The sequence below is a fragment of the Maniola hyperantus genome, chromosome 23, assembly GCF_902806685.2.
Source record: "Maniola hyperantus chromosome 23, iAphHyp1.2, whole genome shotgun sequence".
Lineage (NCBI taxonomy): Eukaryota > Metazoa > Arthropoda > Insecta > Lepidoptera > Nymphalidae > Maniola > Maniola hyperantus.
Window position 1 is genome coordinate 10,012,946 of NC_048558.1, and position 23,321 is coordinate 10,036,266.

General features: G+C 43.7%; 2 protein-coding genes across 2 annotated transcripts in view; one reads left to right on the forward strand and one right to left on the reverse strand.

The window, feature by feature from the left end:
* The window catches only part of LOC117993090 (epidermal growth factor receptor kinase substrate 8-like protein 1), a 61,642-nt gene extending 41,320 nt beyond the window's left edge, over nt 1–20,322 (reverse strand). The window contains exon 1 of the mRNA XM_034980821.2: nt 20,208–20,322. The gene's annotated coding sequence lies outside the window, so the exon portion shown is untranslated. The remainder of the gene's footprint in view (nt 1–20,207) is intronic.
* A 58-nt stretch (nt 20,323–20,380) lies between these two features.
* LOC117993142 (Na(+)/H(+) exchange regulatory cofactor NHE-RF1) lies at nt 20,381–21,272 on the forward strand. Its single transcript, XM_034980886.2, has one exon. It carries the CDS (start codon nt 20,417–20,419, stop codon nt 20,921–20,923), a length of 507 nt encoding a protein of 168 aa, XP_034836777.1. The 5' UTR covers nt 20,381–20,416; the 3' UTR covers nt 20,924–21,272.
* The last annotated feature ends 2,049 nt before the right edge of the window (nt 21,273–23,321 follow it).

The following is a 23,321-nucleotide window of genomic DNA, read 5'->3' on the forward strand; positions in this document are numbered from 1 at the left end:
ACCAAATACTCATCCCACATCGAGGCATCAAGATCACACTGCGGGCTCGATCAACTGGCCGCACCGTGACAACCCGACCGACAGACGCAACATTCTGTGACACCAAATACTCATCCCACATCGAGGCATCAAGATCACACTGCGGGCTCGATCAACTGGCCGCACCGTGACAACCCGACCGACAGACGCAACATTCTGTGACACCAAATACTCATCCCACATCGAGGCATCAAGATCACACTGCGGGCTCGATCAACTGGCCGCACCGTGACAACCCGACCGACAGACGCAACATTCTGTGACACCAAATACTCATCCCACATCGAGGCATCAAGATCACACTGCGGGCTCGATCAACTGGCCGCACCGTGACAACCCGACCGACAGACGCAACATTCTGTGACACCAAATACTCATCCCACATCGAGGCATCAAGATCACACTGCGGGCTCGATCAACTGGCCGCACCGTGACAACCCGACCGACAGACGCAACATTCTGTGACACCAAATACTCATCCCACATCGAGGCATCAAGATCACACTGCGGGCTCGATCAACTGGCCGCACCGTGACAACCCGACCGACAGACGCAACATTCTGTGACACCAAATACTCATCCCACATCGAGGCATCAAGATCACACTGCGGGCTCGATCAACTGGCCGCACCGTGACAACCCGACCGACAGACGCAACATTCTGTGACACCAAATACTCATCCCACATCGAGGCATCAAGATCACACTGCGGGCTCGATCAACTGGCCGCACCGTGACAACCCGACCGACAGACGCAACATTCTGTGACACCAAATACTCATCCCACATCGAGGCATCAAGATCACACTGCGGGCTCGATCAACTGGCCGCACCGTGACAACCCGACCGACAGACGCAACATTCTGTGACACCAAATACTCATCCCACATCGAGGCATCAAGATCACACTGCGGGCTCGATCAACTGGCCGCACCGTGACAACCCGACCGACAGACGCAACATTCTGTGACACCAAATACTCATCCCACATCGAGGCATCAAGATCACACTGCGGGCTCGATCAACTGGCCGCACCGTGACAACCCGACCGACAGACGCAACATTCTGTGACACCAAATACTCATCCCACATCGAGGCATCAAGATCACACTGCGGGCTCGATCAACTGGCCGCACCGTGACAACCCGACCGACAGACGCAACATTCTGTGACACCAAATACTCATCCCACATCGAGGCATCAAGATCACACTGCGGGCTCGATCAACTGGCCGCACCGTGACAACCCGACCGACAGACGCAACATTCTGTGACACCAAATACTCATCCCACATCGAGGCATCAAGATCACACTGCGGGCTCGATCAACTGGCCGCACCGTGACAACCCGACCGACAGACGCAACATTCTGTGACACCAAATACTCATCCCACATCGAGGCATCAAGATCACACTGCGGGCTCGATCAACTGGCCGCACCGTGACAACCCGACCGACAGACGCAACATTCTGTGACACCAAATACTCATCCCACATCGAGGCATCAAGATCACACTGCGGGCTCGATCAACTGGCCGCACCGTGACAACCCGACCGACAGACGCAACATTCTGTGACACCAAATACTCATCCCACATCGAGGCATCAAGATCACACTGCGGGCTCGATCAACTGGCCGCACCGTGACAACCCGACCGACAGACGCAACATTCTGTGACACCAAATACTCATCCCACATCGAGGCATCAAGATCACACTGCGGGCTCGATCAACTGGCCGCACCGTGACAACCCGACCGACAGACGCAACATTCTGTGACACCAAATACTCATCCCACATCGAGGCATCAAGATCACACTGCGGGCTCGATCAACTGGCCGCACCGTGACAACCCGACCGACAGACGCAACATTCTGTGACACCAAATACTCATCCCACATCGAGGCATCAAGATCACACTGCGGGCTCGATCAACTGGCCGCACCGTGACAACCCGACCGACAGACGCAACATTCTGTGACACCAAATACTCATCCCACATCGAGGCATCAAGATCACACTGCGGGCTCGATCAACTGGCCGCACCGTGACAACCCGACCGACAGACGCAACATTCTGTGACACCAAATACTCATCCCACATCGAGGCATCAAGATCACACTGCGGGCTCGATCAACTGGCCGCACCGTGACAACCCGACCGACAGACGCAACATTCTGTGACACCAAATACTCATCCCACATCGAGGCATCAAGATCACACTGCGGGCTCGATCAACTGGCCGCACCGTGACAACCCGACCGACAGACGCAACATTCTGTGACACCAAATACTCATCCCACATCGAGGCATCAAGATCACACTGCGGGCTCGATCAACTGGCCGCACCGTGACAACCCGACCGACAGACGCAACATTCTGTGACACCAAATACTCATCCCACATCGAGGCATCAAGATCACACTGCGGGCTCGATCAACTGGCCGCACCGTGACAACCCGACCGACAGACGCAACATTCTGTGACACCAAATACTCATCCCACATCGAGGCATCAAGATCACACTGCGGGCTCGATCAACTGGCCGCACCGTGACAACCCGACCGACAGACGCAACATTCTGTGACACCAAATACTCATCCCACATCGAGGCATCAAGATCACACTGCGGGCTCGATCAACTGGCCGCACCGTGACAACCCGACCGACAGACGCAACATTCTGTGACACCAAATACTCATCCCACATCGAGGCATCAAGATCACACTGCGGGCTCGATCAACTGGCCGCACCGTGACAACCCGACCGACAGACGCAACATTCTGTGACACCAAATACTCATCCCACATCGAGGCATCAAGATCACACTGCGGGCTCGATCAACTGGCCGCACCGTGACAACCCGACCGACAGACGCAACATTCTGTGACACCAAATACTCATCCCACATCGAGGCATCAAGATCACACTGCGGGCTCGATCAACTGGCCGCACCGTGACAACCCGACCGACAGACGCAACATTCTGTGACACCAAATACTCATCCCACATCGAGGCATCAAGATCACACTGCGGGCTCGATCAACTGGCCGCACCGTGACAACCCGACCGACAGACGCAACATTCTGTGACACCAAATACTCATCCCACATCGAGGCATCAAGATCACACTGCGGGCTCGATCAACTGGCCGCACCGTGACAACCCGACCGACAGACGCAACATTCTGTGACACCAAATACTCATCCCACATCGAGGCATCAAGATCACACTGCGGGCTCGATCAACTGGCCGCACCGTGACAACCCGACCGACAGACGCAACATTCTGTGACACCAAATACTCATCCCACATCGAGGCATCAAGATCACACTGCGGGCTCGATCAACTGGCCGCACCGTGACAACCCGACCGACAGACGCAACATTCTGTGACACCAAATACTCATCCCACATCGAGGCATCAAGATCACACTGCGGGCTCGATCAACTGGCCGCACCGTGACAACCCGACCGACAGACGCAACATTCTGTGACACCAAATACTCATCCCAACAGAACACTGTATTAGATACCTATCTAGGAGAGACGAACAGTTCCCGCGGGATTCTCTAGGTAGGTACAGCGCTTATATACATTCGTACATTCGGGAGCGGACACTATTGCCTATCACGAGTCACTCGCGCGTCCCGACAGTGGAGTCCAACTGCGGCACAGTCGCAGTGGTCGCCCTACACATTACACATTACACATTACACGTTACACGTTACACATTACACGTTACACGTTACACGTTACAAGCGTCGCGCGTCGGTAGGTGGTAGGTAGTTGTCTCAAATTCCGCGAAGGCCGCGTGCGGCGTGACGCGTCTCGTAACTCTTACATTGATATGCGTAACTGCCGCGGAATGCGACATCCGAACCTGTCCCTACTCCACGCTACCTACCTCGCTACCTCGCTACCTCGCTACCTCGCTACCACCACCTATGCCTACCTACTCGCCACTCGACCGAGCCGCTCGTAGATTCTGTTTCTAAACGTAGGTACCACATGCTAGAAGAGATAACACTAGCTCCCAATATGACGCGAATGTCTTATGTCCTTACTTGTAAGTATTTCCTTCTTACATAATACTTAGTACATACAAGTATAAGTACCGGGATCTGGGGTTCGATCCCGGGCACGCTGCACACACACCGATTATGTGTATTTTAAGTAAATAAATATCATTTGCTTTAACGTTGAAGGAAACTTGCATGCCTAAGTATTCTCTCAGAAACTTTCTCCGGGGTGTTTACAAAGGTGTGTGACGTGTGCCAATCTGCACTTGCCAGCGTGGTGGACCATCGCCCACTGCCTCGCAGTAAACAAACCGTATAATTCCACTACACCACAAGTTGTTAGAGTGTACGGACTCAAACGAGACGACCACGTGCGTCACATATTTATGAGTCAAACAAAACACAAGTGTTGGGTTTTTGCAATTGAAGAGATTACATCGGTACCTACTTGGTTGTAGGAACTTCAGTACCCTGTCTACTTGGTTGTGGGAACTTCAGTACCCTGTCTACTTGGTTGTGGGAACTTCAGTACCCTGTCTACTTGGTTGTAGGAACTTCAGTACCCTGTCTACTTGGTTGTGGGAACTTCAGTACCCTGTCTACTTGGTTGTGGGAACTTCAGTACTCTGTCTACTTGGTTGTGGGAACTTCAGTACCCTGTCTACTTGGTTGTAGGAACTTCAGTACCCTGTCTACTTGGTTGTGGGAACTTCAGTACCCTGTCTACTTGGTTGTGGGAACTTCAGTACCCTGTCTACTTGGTTGTAGGAACTTCAGTACCCTGTCTACTTGGTTGTGGGAACTTCAGTACCCTGTCTACTTGGTTGTGGGAACTTCAGTACTCTGTCTACTTGGTTGTGGGAACTTCAGTACCCTGTCTACTTGGTTGTAGGAACTTCAGTACCCTGTCTACTTGGTTGTGGGAACTTCAGTACCCTGTCTACTTGGTTGTGGGAACTTCAGTACCCTGTCTACTTGGTTGTGGGAACTTCAGTACCCTGTCTACTTGGTTGTGGGAACTTCAGTACCCTGTCTACGTGGCCATGAATATCTTACCATTCAACATAGACCTACGCTTTAAACATCCGTTAGGTAGGTATAGTTCGCGACAGGTTGAGATGGCAACAGGAGCATGAGGCGGGGGTACGTCCCGCACACCCGCGCTCTCCCGCACCGGGCTAGCGCAGGGGCTGGGCGGGTGTGCGGGACGTTCCCTCCCCTGTCGCGGTACGTAGATATAAGTATAAAAGTCTTACATCTAATCTGCGAGTATAAAACTCATGAAATCTTATCAAATGCTTGAATTTTTTGATTACAATTTACAACGTGTGAAATCAAAACAGATTTTACCGATTTTTTGAATAACCAAAACCGTTTTAGTTATTCCAAATTTTATTGAGGCGTGTATCTTTTACAATTTATATTACGTATACTTACGTATCTATTGAACATTGTTTATTTAGTACCGACCTACTTGCTTTCTCAAAACAATAAATATAATCCCACAGATAACACTTGACGAGCCTGAACATGATTATTATTAGGTAGTTTTACTTTAGGTGAAGTACTCGCGTTTACCAAATTAGACTAGGAACAAAAATGTTGAACATAAATCAAATCAAATCATTTATTAGCACGATTGCAGGTACGATGGTGTTAGAGTGGTTTATTTACAGCTACAAGGCGCCATACAGTGGGCATGCAAAATTTATTTTCTTATTATCTATTATTAATAAGCTATTTTATAACTTGTTTTCATTTAAAACAATAGGTAAAGCAGTTATCAAGTGAATTCACACTTCGCAATGAATTACCGTGTCCGACCCAGACCAAACCGAACTAACTGACTGACTGGACCGAGCGCTGATCGAGTAGCTCTTCTCTTGTTAACTGATAAAGATGCACAGAAAAAGTTGTAAAAAAATATAAAAACCGGAATTAGAAGGATGGCGGGACGCGCCTGCGTTGATGTCTTTTGTACGGCGCGGCGTCTACAGATGTTGTGTGTTATCTCGCTTATCTCAAATCTTTCCAATCTGATTTTATAATCTATCAAGGTGTATTTTATTAATAGATGATAGCCATAATATAATCGATATAGCTATAATATAATCAACATAGTTACACTATTATAATCATTGGTTAGGTATAATGTAGATAGGCAATTGGTGGCGATTACGTTCTAGGCTATTGGTTGAATGTGTTAGAACAAAATAGATTTAAGACCAAATTGTACCATATTCTAGCAAATAAACACTATTTCTATTTTCTATTTCTATTTCTATCAGTCAACATACAAAATGCAATAAATGCGAATCGTCCATCTGTCTATCTGTTGCCTGTTCACGGCCTATAAGCAACTGTGACGTTTGGTATCTAGGAAGAGAATAGAGATAGCTCGCATCTCTGAAGGAGCACAAATGCTCCCTTAGAGATGCGAGCTATCAGATGCTACTTTTATTCCGAAAAATCAAAAAGTTGTACGGACGTTTTATTTATCCAAATCCACACTGACGCGACGCGACGGTCGCAGAGCTTTGTGCTGCCTCTACTTATATATAAAAGCGCGAAACCAGAAGATAAGTAACCGACGCAACTCAGTGGGTTGCGAAGCTGAAGTCACTACGGGAAGAGCGCATAGTTCCAAAAACTGAAAGACTTTGGATTCCCAAGGTGCAGGAATGGCGACTCCGCATCGGGAGATCGGAGCCATTGAACACTCGCCACTAGGAAGACAGGCCGCGGCGCAACATCGTGGCGTGTGGGAGTTGCTTTGCTACTAAACACCTATGTCCAGCAGTGGACGTCTATCGGTTGATAATGACGACTAGGCGTCGTGTCCGCCACGCGTTTTGTTCGACCTGGCTTTATCTGTCAAGGCCGGCGAGTCGGCCCACCGCCCAGTAGCGCTACTCGCTAGGGATTCCTGACATTTTTGCTTCGTTAGGAAATTACACGGCTTGAACTAGAATTCAGACTTAAATGTAGTACCTAGGACCTAGGTAGGTATTCGACGAGCCCGATGTTAAGCATTCAGCGTAAAAACTAGTTCTCTATTTTAAGGACGAGACCTGTTCCAGCTAACTTTTAAATTAGCTAGATTTAAAATCTCGATTCTAGATTTCTCTCAAACAATTCGCTTGCGTTGGGTAATGTTCCAGCTGTCGAGTAAGTTACAGAAGCATCGTGGAGTTGGAGGACAGGAACACAGAAACGTTGCATGTTTTGGGCATCTTCAAAGAGGATCCCCTTCACGGGTCTCCAAGGGTGGTAACGGAGGGCAAGATTCTAAAAAAAAGATCGTTCAAAATGGCTCTTGGCACCATAGACATTCCTGTGCTCATTGAGCCGGCAGGAATTAGTCGGGATGATGGTCAGAGACCTCATAAATTGACGCTGGTTCCCTGGGAACGGAGACGGGCGCTAATGTGGGACGCAACGTGCGTTGGTCCCGTGTCATATCAGAGAGACAGCATCAAGACCGGGAGCTGCAGCAGAAACAGCTGGAAACGGCAAGCGGCGCAAGTATGCCTCTCTTATCGAGAGATATATTTTTGTTCCGTTTGCCGTGGAGAGTGGAGAGTGGAGAGTGGAGAGTGGAGACCCTGGGTCCGTGGAGTCTTAGTGCTAAAAAAGACATTTCACCAATAAGTTTGAATCCTACTACAGTAGTTTATTTAGCGATATAAACATTGACTTGTTCAATATAAATTGACAGATTCACTCACTAGTTAATACATTTCGCACGTTCAACAATAAAGTGACCTAAGTCAAAATGACTCGTTTGTATCCAATACGCAGCACACGCCTCGTGTTCAGGTTGCACTGCACACGCCTCGTGTTCAGGTTGCACTGCACACGCCTCGTGTTCAGGTTGCACTGCACACGCCTCGTGTTCAGGTTGCACTGCACACGCCTCGTGTTCAGGTTGCACTGCACACGCCTCGTGTTCAGGTTGCACTGCACACGCCTCGTGTTCAGGTTGCACTGCACACGCCTCGTGTTCAGGTTGCACTGCACACGCCTCGTGTTCAGGTTGCACTGCACACGCCTCGTGTTCAGGTTGCACTGCACACTCTATTTAACATTTTCTGATATTTAGACCCGATTTTGTCGTACTCTGCTAATTTAACATCCTGTCAAATGTTTTGACAGACTGTTAATAGGAATGAGTGTTCCACCACACACTAACGAGGCATTTACTTCCTCAACAAGACACCATATTCAACCACAGGTATAGAGGTCCGTTAACTTTGTAACAGTCCACTAGGTTTATACCAATATGGCAATTGACAAACGTCAAGCTGTCAACTTAACATAATACGGTTGAAATTCATCATCATCATGACTAAACCATCGCCGGCTCACTACTGAGCACGGGGATCCTCTCAGAAGGAGAAGGAAGGACCACCACACTGGCCAAGCACGTATTGGCAAAGTTCACACACCTACGAGAACATTATGGTGCCTACATAGTACATATCTCAAGCATGCAGGTTTCCTCACCATGTTGCTAGTTCAGATAATGCTAGATTTATTGACGGTCTGTCAAATTTATTTCATACAACGTATATTAACATAACAGTTCTGTTATTTTCAATGACTTATATGTATACTTATAAGTCATTGGTTATTTTATAGGCTCATTAGCTGACGCCTTGTTTAGAATTGTTTCGTACCATTAGGGCTTAGGTATCTATGTCCAAAAAACAGCGAAGTCTAATTGCAAAACGTTTTATGCGCTTTGTTTACTTGAAAACCAGATTTTTAGACGCATTAATTTTTTGAAGAATAGCAAAAAAAATTACTAAAAGATAAGTAACCGAAGATTGTTTGGTACCTAACTGTCAAGTTGACTGTCCCAATGCCCAAGTTAAATAGATCACCGAAATAGAACTGTACCGATAACATATCACAACACGCCTATCTGTTACGATTATCTGCTAAATCTTACAGTTTGGAAAGAGTTGCACAAGAGGAGTCGCCGCAAACACGTCGAGCCAGCTACATATGTATACAGGCGGTCATGTGAAAATGACCCTTACCGCTTTAGAGATACGAGCTATTGCCGCAGGCTGCCGCGCTCTCAGATACCTACCCAGTCGATTCTACATTCCTGAGCGATGACGTGCGCACTGTGACTGTAGGCACACGGCACACGGTACACGGCACACGGCACACGGTACACGGTACACGGTACACGGTACACGGTACATTGTACACGGTACACTCGTCGTAGTAAAGTTTACGACTTACACTTATTAATATAATATTTGTGATATTATAAACACAATTGAAGTTACTACATTTAAAGCAAAATTATTGAAATTCTTAATGGAAAAAAATTATTAGAGTAATATTTTTTTTACTTTATTTAAAACTTAACAAAAACGTTGTGGCCCTTATGACCTCGCCCAGTGAGCAGCTGAACAGGTCGATGTGTTCAGCGACCGAGTTGAGCGTGCAAGTCGCTGCAGCAGGCAAGCAGTGGAGGCCTGCGTCTGCGTGACGCACTGTCGTTCGGCTCCTTCAGAACAGCAGGGTTATGCACCTTAAATATGTATGCCGCCAGGGATACTTCTCTTCTTACTTCCAGTGTGCTGTATCCCACCATGCCCGTGACAAACAGAGTGGGATACAGCAACGGCTATCCCGGATACACTCCGTACAACTTTAGGTACATAAACCTTCAAAATTGATTTTGAATGCGTTCCAGCATCACTTTGTACTTAGCTTCACCCGGCGACCATCTGGGTGCGTTGCATTCCAGAGGGCTTCATACAAAGCACGCAACGCCTTGATGTTAGTGAACGCATTCGCTTGTCTTAGGACAAAACCCAAATTCCGATACGCTCTCTTACATGTATCGGCTACATGAATCCCTAGGTCCCTGACCTCCGTGACCCGCCACAGCGTCTGCCCCTCCATCTGGCACTGATGGTGGCTGTTGGGATATTTAGAATTTATAGGAAAAATATCAGTAAAAAGAAAAACTTGGACGTCCTGTTTGAGATATATATTTGAAGTGAGTGAATATGTCATCGAATGTAAAAACAAAAAACTCTTAGAAAATAAGAATAAGAACATATTTAAATATAAACAATTCAGATTACAGCCAGTTCCAACATCCCCCTTTAAACTAAATTGTCTTACAAAAAAAAACTTAACATAAAATATTAACACACAGGAACAAGAAAAAAAAAATTTACATGACAAAATAAACTAAGACCTAAACTACCTGATGATTCTTCAAGTTCAATTAATTCATGCCTATGCGACATAAGTGTCCTAACCATATGCCAGAGCTGATACTTGCTCAGACGGTCAGAGTGCACCTCGTACGCAATATCTTCACTATTCATCTTAGGTGGAATATTAACAGTACAATCAACTATGTACACTGTACAGTCCACCACAGGGCGAAAGCATGACGAATAGAATCACCTTCATTGATGCAGCGGTCGTATTTCTACTCGTGCGGTCGTATCTCCTTCTGGATACCCATCAACACAAACCACAGGTCGTCATGTAGGAAATAATTCCGCATTTTAAAGTAGGAAAGAATATTTTTTTCTTGTTCACAACCAATCTTGTACGCAACAAATACAGCAACAATGGACAATTAATACCACTTTTCCACTTTTATTTTTCCACCTAGAGCCCTTCGTGCTGATAACGTGTTGGGATATTTAGAATTTATAGGAAAAATATCAGTAAAAAGAAAAACTTGGACGTCCTGTTTGAGATATATATTTGAAGTGAGTGAATATGTCATCGAATGTAAAAACAAAAAACTCTTAGAAAATAAGAATAAGAACATATTTAAATATAAACAATTCAGATTACAGCCAGTTCCAACAGTGGCGAACGTCATCACAGAACACTTGCTAACTGCATCTGTCTCTCTGTAGTCTATCGTGATCCGAGATCTCTCCTACTTCCATGACTAATTTCAGGTCGTCAGCTAACAACAGGCACGTCGACTCAGTTACCACCTCCGAAGTCGTTTACCATTAGGATAAATTGGAGGGGCCCTAAGTTGCTACCTTGACTGACGCCTGATCTCGTATAATTTAATTTTAATTTAATTTAATTTAATTCTTTATTTAATAAGGCAACAAAGACCCATATTTTGTTAGTACACATATAATGCTTAAAAAAACTATGTTAGTATATTTTGTTAGTATAATGCTTAAAAACTATGTTAGTATAAACATTTTATTATTATTTTATTTTTACAACAGCTATCCTAATAGGGCGCAAACAATTAGACTTTGGGATCACTTTCAAGCCCTCGTCCGGTCAATACTCTGCGTATTTACCGGACGAGAACTTGAATGAAATGCTATGAGCGTATAGTAGGGCTCCGACCGGTGTCCACCACAGTCGACGTACTGACGTCTGTCCCGCAGTCATATTGTTGTTTTCCACTGAAATATGTGTCACTTCAGTGGCCCCGTCTAATTTTGACCCTAGATTAAATTAGTCTCGCTCCGTTTTGACCTTATATTTGAAGAGTCAATTAAAGGCTCTTATTTCACACAGGCTTGAGGCTTCTGGTTCCTACTCAATGAGCGACAGAAATATAACATTCTACTTTAGAATGTGACTAACATAAAAATGATCAAATTAAGTATAACGAGTTGTTAACGATCCAGTTTATTGACATTGCGACGCGACGTCGACACTCGATATCAATTCTATACTAACTCGTTTGATACCTACCACCTACCTACCACCTGTACCTACCACCCGACCGGCGCGCCGCCACCGCCGCCGCCGCCGCCTGCGCCTGCGCAAGCCAGGATATCTGCCGACTCATTATAATGTGAAAATTGAAATTAATAAGCGATTGTGAAACTTAGTTCATTAATGTTTGCCTTATTGAGCAAAACCGACAAATTAGACTCGGCTTCCACCGCGTTCTCACTGACGTTGTCATTATGCGAAAATGTATCTTTCTGTCTGTCTGTGTATCACTCTATGTGTGCCTTTTCATCTGTATGTATAAGTACCTATACTATAAAAGGAAAAGCGGACTGACTGATCTATCAACGCACAACTCAAACTATTGGACAGATCGCGCTGTTTGTCATGCAGATACCTGTTGTGACGTAGACATCCGCTAAGAAAGGATTTTTGAAAATTCCACCCCTAAGGGGGTAAAATAGGAGGTTGAAATGAGTGTGGTCCACATGGATGAAGTTGCGGTCATAAGTTAGTCAAATATAAAGCGAAAGATACTTATCCAAATTAACCTAAAGAATTGCTTTTGAATCGCCAATTGAAACTAGTACCTACTACAAAACACTTGGGTACTGCTACCCAATGCTTTGGGTGAAACTAGTACCTACTACAAAACACTTGGGTACTGCTACCCAATGCTTTGGGTGAAACGTCCAGACGATAGGTTACGTATGTTCTGGAGACGGATATAGAATAGAATAGAATAGAATAGAATAGAATAATGTTTATTCGAGGTATATAGGTGGTACATGGTGTAGGCAATATCGTCCTGTACAGCAGTGCAACACCTCGAACAGGTAGGCCACTCAGCTTGTGTTGAGACGTCGGGCCCCTCAGACACAAACCTTTAGAGCAAATATCTGAGGTACCAGTTGCCCCAACGCTGATTTTCAGTGACCGCCTTTTAAATATTACCTAAACGTCAGTGGCATAGAATACATAAAGTTGGGATGTGGAACAATAATATCTTAGTGGCACGACAAATAAATTACCTACTTAATAATTGAACAAATTAGCAAAAGCTTTTTATTTGCGATTTCGCGACGAAGGAAGCTGTCGAGACTTTAGCGATCACTGGGAGCAGCACCATCGCTAGTTCATGTAGTAGGTATTGTGAATACTCAATTATGGTAACAAAAGACCATTCCAATATAAATGGCCTTATTTCATGCCTCTTTTTTAAGAGGATTGAAACGCGAGAAAATACTGTGATGAAATCTGATATGTTTAATGAAAGTGATAGTAAAGTAGTAGAAAGATTTGAGATTCGTTTTATATAATAACCATCCTTAAATAACTGTAAGTAAATAGTTTAGTGTTAACGACCGAAGTTAAAGCAGTAGTTAAGTGTATTACGAGTCTACGACAGTAGAGAACAGCTACCTTGACGATGGAGATCTCGATAGTGAACAGATATAACAGTATACTATAGCTCCACTACTTGCACACGACGGACGGACGAGCAATGTCGGTGTGGGTCGGGATCATATCGTATGGTGGCATGGAGCGCCGCTGGAGGGCAGCACGTTGTCGATACTAAACATGACATTGACACAAAAACAATTTGGTATCTGACAACTTTATATCACACTAGCTGATCCCCGCGGCTTCGCCCGCGTAGATTTAGGTTTTTAAAGATCCCGTATAGCCTATGTCACTCAGGAATAATGTAGCTTTCTACTGGTGAAAGAATTTTTAAAATCGGTTCAGTAGTTCTAAAGATTACCCCCTACAAACAAACTTAACGACATTACCTCTTTATATAATATAAAATCGGTTCAGTAGTTCTAAAGATTACCCCCTACAAACAAACTTAACGACATTACCTCTTTATATAATACAACGGGCCGTGCAGCAGAAATCGTAATATTTTAATTTCGCCATAACTTCAAAACCAAACGTCCAATTTTAATCATTCAAAGACCAAATATTATCTCCATAAACTGTTCTTAGTGATGAAATCATTTATTTTGATAAGGATTAATAGCATGAGTAAAATAAACGCGTTTAAATGTAGTCCAAAAAAAATTCAAGATTTTTAAATAAAAAAATGGTTGCTGTGCCTCACTCGACATAGATGGGTATAGTGTGTCGCGGACTTTTTTGTAGATATTTATAAGATCTACAATTAATTAGAACATTTTATGGTTCTATCTTTTATAGTTTAGGCAGCGTACGCAAAATAAGTAACTTTTCTGGTTGATTTTTTACACCTTGTGTCCGAAAAACCCAAATATCTTACGGAACCCTATTTTTTTCCAAAATAAAATATAGCCTATGTTACTCGTGGATAATGTAGCTTTCGAATGGTGAAAGAATTTTTAAAATCGGTCCAGTAGTTTTTGAGCCTATTCAGTACAAACAAACAAACAAACAAACAAACAAAGTTTTCCTCTTTATAATATTATAGTGTAGAAGTGTAGATGTAGATATTAGTGTAGAAGTGTAGACAACGGGCCGTGCAGCAGAAATCGTAATATTTTAATTTCGCCATAACTTCAAAACCAAACGTCCAATTTTAATCATTCAAAGACCAAATATTATCTCCATAAACTGTTCTTAGTGATGAAATCATTTATTTTGATAAGGATTAATAGCATGAGTAAAATAAACGCGTTTAAATGTAGTCCAAAAAAAATTCAAGATTTTTATATAAAAAAATGGTTGCTGTGCCTCACTCGACATAGATGGGTATAGTGTGTCGCGGACTTTTTTGTAGATATTTATAAGATCTACAATTAATTAGAACATTTTATGGTTCTATCTTTTATAGTTTAGGCAGCGTACGCAAAATAAGTAACTTTTCTGGTTGATTTTTTACACCTTGTGTCCGAAAAACCCAAATATCTTACGGAACCCTATTTTTTTCCAAAATAAAATATAGCCTATGTTACTCGTGGATAATGTAGCTTTCGAATGGTGAAAGAATTTTTAAAATCGGTCCAGTAGTTTTTGAGCCTATTCAGTACAAACAAACAAACAAACAAACAAAGTTTTCCTCTTTATAATATTAGTGTAGATTAGTGTAGACAACGGGCCGTGCAGCAGAAATCGTAATATTTTAATTTCGCCATAACTTCAAAACCAAACGTCCAATTTTAATCATTCAAAGACCAAATATCTCCATAAACTGTTCTTAGTGATGAAATCATTTATTTTGATAAGGATTAATAGCATGAGTAAAATAAACGCGTTTAAATGTAGTCCAAAAAAAATTCAAGATTTTTATATAAAAAAATGGTTGCTGTGCCTCACTCGACATAGATGGGTATAGTGTGTCGCGGACTTTTTTGTAGATATTTATAAGATCTACAATTAATTAGAACATTTTATGGTTCTATCTTTTATAGTTTAGGCAGCGTACGCAAAATAAGTAACTTTTCTGGTTGATTTTTTACACCTTGTGTCCGAAAAACCCAAATATCTTACGGAACCCTATTTTTTTCCAAAATAAAATATAGCCTATGTTACTCGTGGATAATGTAGCTTTCGAATGGTGAAAGAATTTTTAAAATCGGTCCAGTAGTTTTTGAGCCTATTCAGTACAAACAAACAAACAAACAAACAAAGTTTTCCTCTTTATAATATTAGTGTAGATTAGTGTAGACAACGGGCCGTGCAGCAGAAATCGTAATATTTTAATTTCGCCATAACTTCAAAACCAAACGTCCAATTTTAATCATTCAAAGACCAAATATCTCCATAAACTGTTCTTAGTGATGAAATCATTTATTTTGATAAGGATTAATAGCATGAGTAAAATAAACACGTTTAAATGTAGTCCAAAAAAAATTCAAGATTTTTAAATAAAAAAATGGTTGCTGTGCCTCACTCGACATAGATGGGTATAGTGTGTCGCGGACTTTTTTGTAGATATTTATAAGATCTACAATTAATTAGAACATTTTATGGTTCTATCTTTTATAGTTTAGGCAGCGTACGCAAAATAAGTAACTTTTCTGGTTGATTTTTTACACCTTGTGTCCGAAAAACCCAAATATCTTACGGAACCCTATTTTTTTCCAAAATAAAATATAGCCTATGTTACTCGTGGATAATGTAGCTTTCGAATGGTGAAAGAATTTTTAAAATCGGTCCAGTAGTTTTTGAGCCTATTCAGTACAAACAAACAAACAAACAAACAAAGTTTTCCTCTTTATAATATTAGTGTAGACAACGGGCCGTGCAGCAGAAATCGTAATATTTTAATTTCGCCATAACTTCAAAACCAAACGTCCAATTTTAATCATTCAAAGACCAAATATTATCTCCATAAACTGGTCTTAGTGATGAAATCATTTATTTTGATAAGGATTAATAGCATGAGTAAAATAAACGCGTTTAAATGTAGTCCAAAAAAATTCAAGATTTTTAAATAAAAAAATGGTTGCTGTGCCTCACTCGACATAGATGGGTATAGTGTGTCGCGGACTTTTTTGTAGATATTTATAAGATCTACAATTAATTAGAACATTTTATGGTTCTATCTTTTATAGTTTAGGCAGCGTACGCAAAATAAGTAACTTTTCTGGTTGATTTTTTACACCTTGTGTCCGAAAAACCCAAATATCTTACGGAACCCTATTTTTTTCCAAAATAAAATATAGCCTATGTTACTCGTGGATAATGTAGCTTTCGAATGGTGAAAGAATTTTTAAAATCGGTCCAGTAGTTTTTGAGCCTATTCAGTACAAACAAACAAACAAACAAACAAACAAACAAACAAACAAACAAACAAACAAACAAACAAAGTTTTCCTCTTTATAATATTAGTGTAGATAATACAACGGGCCGTGCAGCAGAAATCGTAATATTTTAATTTCGCCATAACTTCAAAACCAAACGTCCAATTTTAATCATTCAAAGACCAAATATTATCTCCATAAACTGTTCTTAGTGATGAAATCATTTATTTTGATAAGGATTAATAGCATGAGTAAAATAAACGCGTTTAAATGTAGTCCAAAAAAAATTCAAGATTTTTAAATAAAAAAATGGTTGCTGTGCCTCACTCGACATAGATGGGTATAGTGTGTCGCGGACTTTTTTGTAGATATTTATAAGATCTACAATTAATTAGAACATTTTATGGTTCTATCTTTTATAGTTTAGGCAGCGTACGCAAAATAAGTAACTTTTCTGGTTGATTTTTTACACCTTGTGTCCGAAAAACCCAAATATCTTACGGAACCCTATTTTTTTCCAAAATAAAATATAGCCTATGTTACTCGTGGATAATGTAGCTTTCGAATGGTGAAAGAATTTTTAAAATCGGTCCAGTAGTTTTTGAGCCTATTCAGTACAAACAAACAAACAAACAAACAAACAAACAAACAAACAAACAAACAAACAAAGTTTTCCTCTTTATAATATTAGTGTAGATAGTGTAGAAAACAATATTGGTATTTTGAATTGCTTACATTGTTGGCATCAAAGAATCAGGATGTACTACTACGTAGTACGCGCGTAGTTCAGGACATGCTCAACTGATTGCACAGTATCTGAGGAGCAGAAGGTTCCGTATGTGTCGCGGAGTTTAAACCGGTGGAGACAATGCGCAAGTCCATCAATAATAAATTCACTAACTCAGTGTTTAACACTGAAGAATAGCCACCGAGCTCATTAATTGACATTGGGCGGTTCTACATTGCTGCTTCATTACAGACAGTAAGATAATTTTACGTAGAAATCTTTCAATTGATTAAAAATCAATTGTGTCAAATGAGCTTGGTTGCTATCATTCTATTTTAGACACAGAGTTAGCGAATCAGTAGGCTGGTGAGGCTAACTTGGAAGGGATATGGCAGTTTTTTTTACTAAACCCATGCCTCTAGTCGGCTTCTACACGGCATCGTACAAGAACGCTCAATGGGCACGGCGGCACGGCTTTGCCGCTAGGGTCCAGTGATGTGTAACTAACTGTCAGTAACTGTGATCAATGATTCATTTTGCGCCGCTCTGCTGTCAACAGAGTTATTACTTATTACAAAATGCTCCAAATTTAAGATATATCTTATCTTATTGCATTAGCGTATAATTATTCTGTCCGGCAGTTTGATACATTCAAGCATTGAATGGAAGCAGGCGTCACCTTGCACAAGTCAATGATCATAGCGACAACTTTATTCGCTAAAACAGATCAATTTGTATGGTAGGAAGTGAAAGACTCTACTCTCAAAGTCTACATCAGCTTTTGATGATGCTCCGGTGTCTTCCTTCTCCTGCAGGTTCAGTAGTAGGGGCGAGCATGTCACTTGCTGCAGGTTCAGCAGTAGAAGTGCGAGCATGTCACTTGCTGCAGGTTCAGCAGTAGAAGTGCGAGCATGTCACTTGCTGCAGGTTCAGCAGTAGAAGTGCGAGCATGTCACTTGCTGCAGGTTCAGCAGTAGAAGTGCGAGCATGTCACTTGCTGCAGGTTCAGCAGTAGAAGTGCGAGCATGTCACTTGCTGCAGGTTCAGCAGTAGAAGTGCGAGCATGTCACTTGCTGCACTTTCTACCCTATAGATATTTCGTCTGTTTCAGCGTATTATATCGAATCAAGCTTGTGTAAAGTCAAGAGTTGTAGTTTGCAATGCTTTATGAAGCTTGTTCTTCGAGCATTTATCAACAGTCCAAATACAATCATCATGATTGTAATCATTGCGACAACTCTTCGTTGATGCTGATCCAACGAGAACGCGTTGTCGGGTTGCTGCGTTGAAATATCATTCCTGTTTTCCCTTTTATACGGGTTATATATTTTTGTTTGCTTTTCACCCATAATACTATTCAGGCATACATAGGTAATGATTTACCCTCGACTATAATATTGAGCTTTGTCATTGTCAAAGTGTGTCATTGTGCGCTGTGTTGTCTTCTGATTGTTCGTCGTAATTATGCAGACTTGTGCAATCAATCATTGCTGAAGCTATGACTGGACGTGTACACTGTGGGCGAAACTTTGCATTCATTACGAGTGAGTGCTTCGATGACTCACCACACTTCGAAGGTCCTACACTGATGTATGAAAGATTACTAATTACTACGGCAGCTATGCTATATCCCATCTCTGAACTCAAACAGATGTTTCACGTAGACTTATATTCAGTTAAGTTGTAAGTGGTTAGTTCAGTAAAAGCAAATCGGCATTCTGATGTCTATTTTCACGGAATTGAATTCATGTTAGTTGTTCTATAACTTCTCTAGGTTAGAGATGCTCGTTTATGTGCTCTTGTTATGAAATCAAACCAAACTGTTCTCGACAATAGCTAAAACATACTCATTTCTTTATGAATTGAATATGTCATTGTAGGTGTTGGACTCTTTTCCTAAAAATACATATTGTTCAGCTTCTTCGTGAAGATGAGATACTGTACAATAATTATTTGGAATTCACCTAGCGTGATGTATCTTTAGATTGCGTTCTATTGTTATGTTATTGTATTTTGTATTATTGTTATTTGGAAAAGCCTGTTCTGGAGCTCTGTTACCGAATCACGTTGTTTAGCACGAAGGGGAACACTACGTGCCTGTGAAGTGTGGGTTGTTGTCGCTGGTGCTGCTCGTATCTCGGTGTGATTGGTGATAAGCGCTACCTTATCGGAGATTAACAGCGACACTCGAGGTGACTGTTATATTTTGCTCAATTATGATTCTCTAATCGGGCACTATTTTCCATTGTTCTGCCGCGATGTGTCACCGAGTATCACAAGGGAAATGGAACTTTCGACATTTGCTTAGGGGGAGTTTCCATGACATAGTTTGGTTCGCAACTTTGAGTGACGACTGAGGGGACTCGAAGGTCACGTCCTGGATTGGTCCGATCCTGTCGGAAGGTGGCGTGGGTCGGGCGTCTAAGTTCACATTCCCTTCATGTGTACGTCGACGCCTCAAGTGATGGAAGTGGTACTGCACAATTGTTTCGGTTAATAAATTAACTCATATGCATGTGAATGAAAATGATGAGTAATATTAGTCGTAAGTCAGCTAACTGCAGACCGATAGCGGCTTCCTGCGCGGACGACGTCATCGGCACGTTCCGAGCAGGAACTCCTTACTGGTGCGGGGCACGGCGCCTTGTGCGGGCTCCTGCGGGCGTGGGGAGGGTGAGCTGCATACTGAGTAGCTGCGGGAGTGAGCCGCGTTCAACGACCGACGCGCCACCTAGCGGCCCCGGGGTGTCCGACCGTCGCCGGGGTCGCCGGGCTGCTGCCGGGCGAAACTAACAGCGGACGTGAGATAGTTTTTATGGCTACTTTCTTAACTTTCATTCGTTTTAATTACGATTACGGTTTCCACGACGAAGTGCGCCCGAGCACCGCTCGCCGCGTCGTCGTGTTGTGGAGTAGTGGGACTGTGGGACTGTGGGACTGTGGGACTGTGGGAGCGGCGTGGGAGCGGCGCGTGCGCCGTCGTCACTCACCCCTCAGCGGAGGATCCTCCGGGAAGTGGCACGTCACAGTCACTGCACTCGCGACGACACTGTCCGCCTCGGCTCGGCGGCGACCCGGTGTGCACTGAGGCCGCGCTCAGGTGCGCGGCGCGGGCGGGGCGCGCGGCCCGCGGCGCGGGGGAGGGGGCACCGCGCCCGCGCCGCCTCACGCCTCAGCAGCCTCACCTCACAGTCGCACGATGGCCGCCAACGGGACGGCAGTGGCTGCGGAGCCGCGGCTCTGCCACGTGCGGAAGGTGGCCAGCTTCGACGGCTACGGCTTCAACCTGCACGCCGAGAAGGGCAAGCCGGGCCAGTACATCGGCAAGGTGGACGCGGGCTCGCCGGCCGAGGCGGCGGGGCTGCGGCGCGGCGACCGCATCCTCGAGGTCAACGGGCACGGCATCGCGGGCGAGTCGCACAAGCAGGTGGTGGCGCGCATCAAGCAGCGGCCCGACGACGCCGAGCTGCTGGTGGCGGCGCCCGCGCCCGGCGACCCGCTGCCCGACCTGGACGCGCCCGACGCGCCCGCCGCGCCCGACGCGCCCGACGCGCCCGCCGCGCCCGACGCCGAGCCGCCGCCGCGCCTCAACCTGCACATGACGGCGGCCGAGATGCGCGCGCAGCTCGCCGCCAAGAAGCGCGTCGACCCCAAGAAGGTGCCCATGGACCTCAAGTCCAAGTTCGACATCGTGAAGAAACTGTGATGTGCGAGTGTGTGCGTGCGCGACTGTCGCGGTGTCGCCACGGTCGCGGTCGCAGGTCGCGGTCGCGGTCGCGGTCGCGGTCGCGGTCGCAGGTCGCGCGGGCGACGACGGATGCTACAATCGTGCCTTCCATTTATTGCCATTGAATGTTGTACATACGTAGGTACTTTTGCTCGTTGTTAAGGAGTTTTATTGCGATTTAATTTTATTAATATTATACATAGGTACCTATTTATATGATTTAGGAGCGACGATCGACTATGAGATGATTTATCTAAATGTGTAGTTAGATTTATAAACATACATAAGTGCAATTATTGTTGAGTGATCAATAAAAAGTTTAATTTTACGTGTTGCTATGTTTCTCTCGTCGCGTCGCGCGTCGGCGACTCTGCCATACTCTGTCCATACTCTGGCACTGTATGACTTTGACCATACAATATAATAACAGAGTAGGAATAACTATTTTCTGGCGTTAATTTTACCTTTTTGTCGTTAAATGATCATGTTAATGAATATTATCAGTATCGGATATCAGTGACCGTATCGAATCCCGACACAAACAATGGGCGCGCGAGTGATAAGCATAACACGTTCAGTTAACGACGTAGGTACCTACCTACCTAACATGTAAGTATGTATTGTACGTCTACTTATAAACCTACTTGTGACACTGACTTATTTCACAATACCTACCGAGGCATGTAACAACAACACGTATAATTATCACAATAATGTGATGTCCTTGTACAATGTACAGCGACTCACACAGTAGGCTACAGGCAGGCAGCTAGGTAGGTAGGTAGGTAGGTACATACGTGTTATGCATTCTCGACGTGAACCGGTTCCAATGTTGTATGAAATCGTCCCGCGGCCAACGATGTTACTACATGAGGTCACTATCATATTCATATGAAGTGCAGTGGACCGTGGACTGTGGGCTGTGGACTGTGGGCTGTGGACACAGTGGGCATCTCGCGAGCCGTGAGCCCCTGTTAACATTACGAAACTTCTAAAACAATAAATTGTTGCACAAGTCTCGCCTATAGAGTAGTTATAGCTATCTCTATTCTCTATGGTTAACTTAGGGTGTGTTTAGGGATCGTCCAAGGTTTAGGGTAAACTTTAATCTAAAGCTTATCAATCCTGTGCAAACCACTTTGTACATTATCCAAATTAACTTTAATGGTTTGTTTACTTTACTGTCATCCCCCTGAGGACTGAGGACTGAGGTCCAACTGACCTTACATCCTGTTGAATTCCTGACAACTTCTTTATAATATTCAGTAGCTAGTATTTGAACTGAATACTAATCAAAATAAGGCTTTGCAGTTAGTAAAACTATCTAACACAGTTTTGTATAACTCCTTGATGATGATAGTAGGTAGGTTCCCTAGGTAGGTAGGTAGGTAGGTAGGTAGGTAGGTAGGTAGGTAGGTAGGTAGGTAGGTAGGTAGGTACATATTATTATGTGCTTCGCTTTTGGCGCGAAAATGTCGTTTAAATACCTAAGTGGAATTATATATCAAAAGAGTTAAATTCATTAACACAATATTGTAAGTTAGAGACAATGAAATGCGTCTAGAAAATAATTTTTATGTCAAAAACGTGACATTGGGGTTGCGTTAATTGTCATTACATTTGTGAATAAATCGATAACCTCCGACTCACGAGTCGATGCAACCAGCAGCGAGAGCATTGTGCACACCCACACGAGCACAGTGCACACGAGCACAGTGCACACGAGCCCAGTCGCGATGTACCTAGTCCAATTCTGACAATTGTTGCCCTCTGACAGCTACGACTCGAGTGCTCTAGTAGTGTAGACGACTGCGCTCCGAGAGTCGCGCCACTGCTGCCTGCTGCCTGCTGCCTGCTGCCTGCTGCCTGCTGCCTGCTGGCGAAACAGAACTACCAATCAAGCAAACAACAACAAAGTGAAAATTGTGCCATCTATATAAATATACCTACTGTATATTTATTGGAAAACTAGGAACATCAAGGCCTCTGAGTCGTTGGCAATTAGGTAAATAGTATACTTGTGGTGGGGGGTGGGGGGTGGGGAGCTCGTAACGGCATGTCAGGTGATGAGTTACGTCACCTACAGTTACGGTTCAACTTTTTAATCGTAATCATGGACTAGTACTGACATGTATTGTGTAAGATGGATTTTACTGTCAGTCAAAGTTTGACACTAACTTCAGACCGATATCTGTACTACCCACTTTTAGTAAAATCTTTGAAAAATTAATTTTAACTCAACTGCTTAATTTTTTCAACATTAATGATTTATTTCACACCAAACAGTTTGGTTTTACACGGGGTCGCTCAACAACCGATGCTGGTGTTGAGTTAATACTAAATATATTTGAAGCCTGGGAGGAATCACGTGATGCGC

Excerpts from the sequence above, each read along its gene's own strand:
- LOC117993142 (XM_034980886.2), top strand. The coding sequence starts at position 20,417 with ATGGCCGCCAACGGGACGGCAGTGGCTGCGGAGCCGCGGCTCTGCCAC.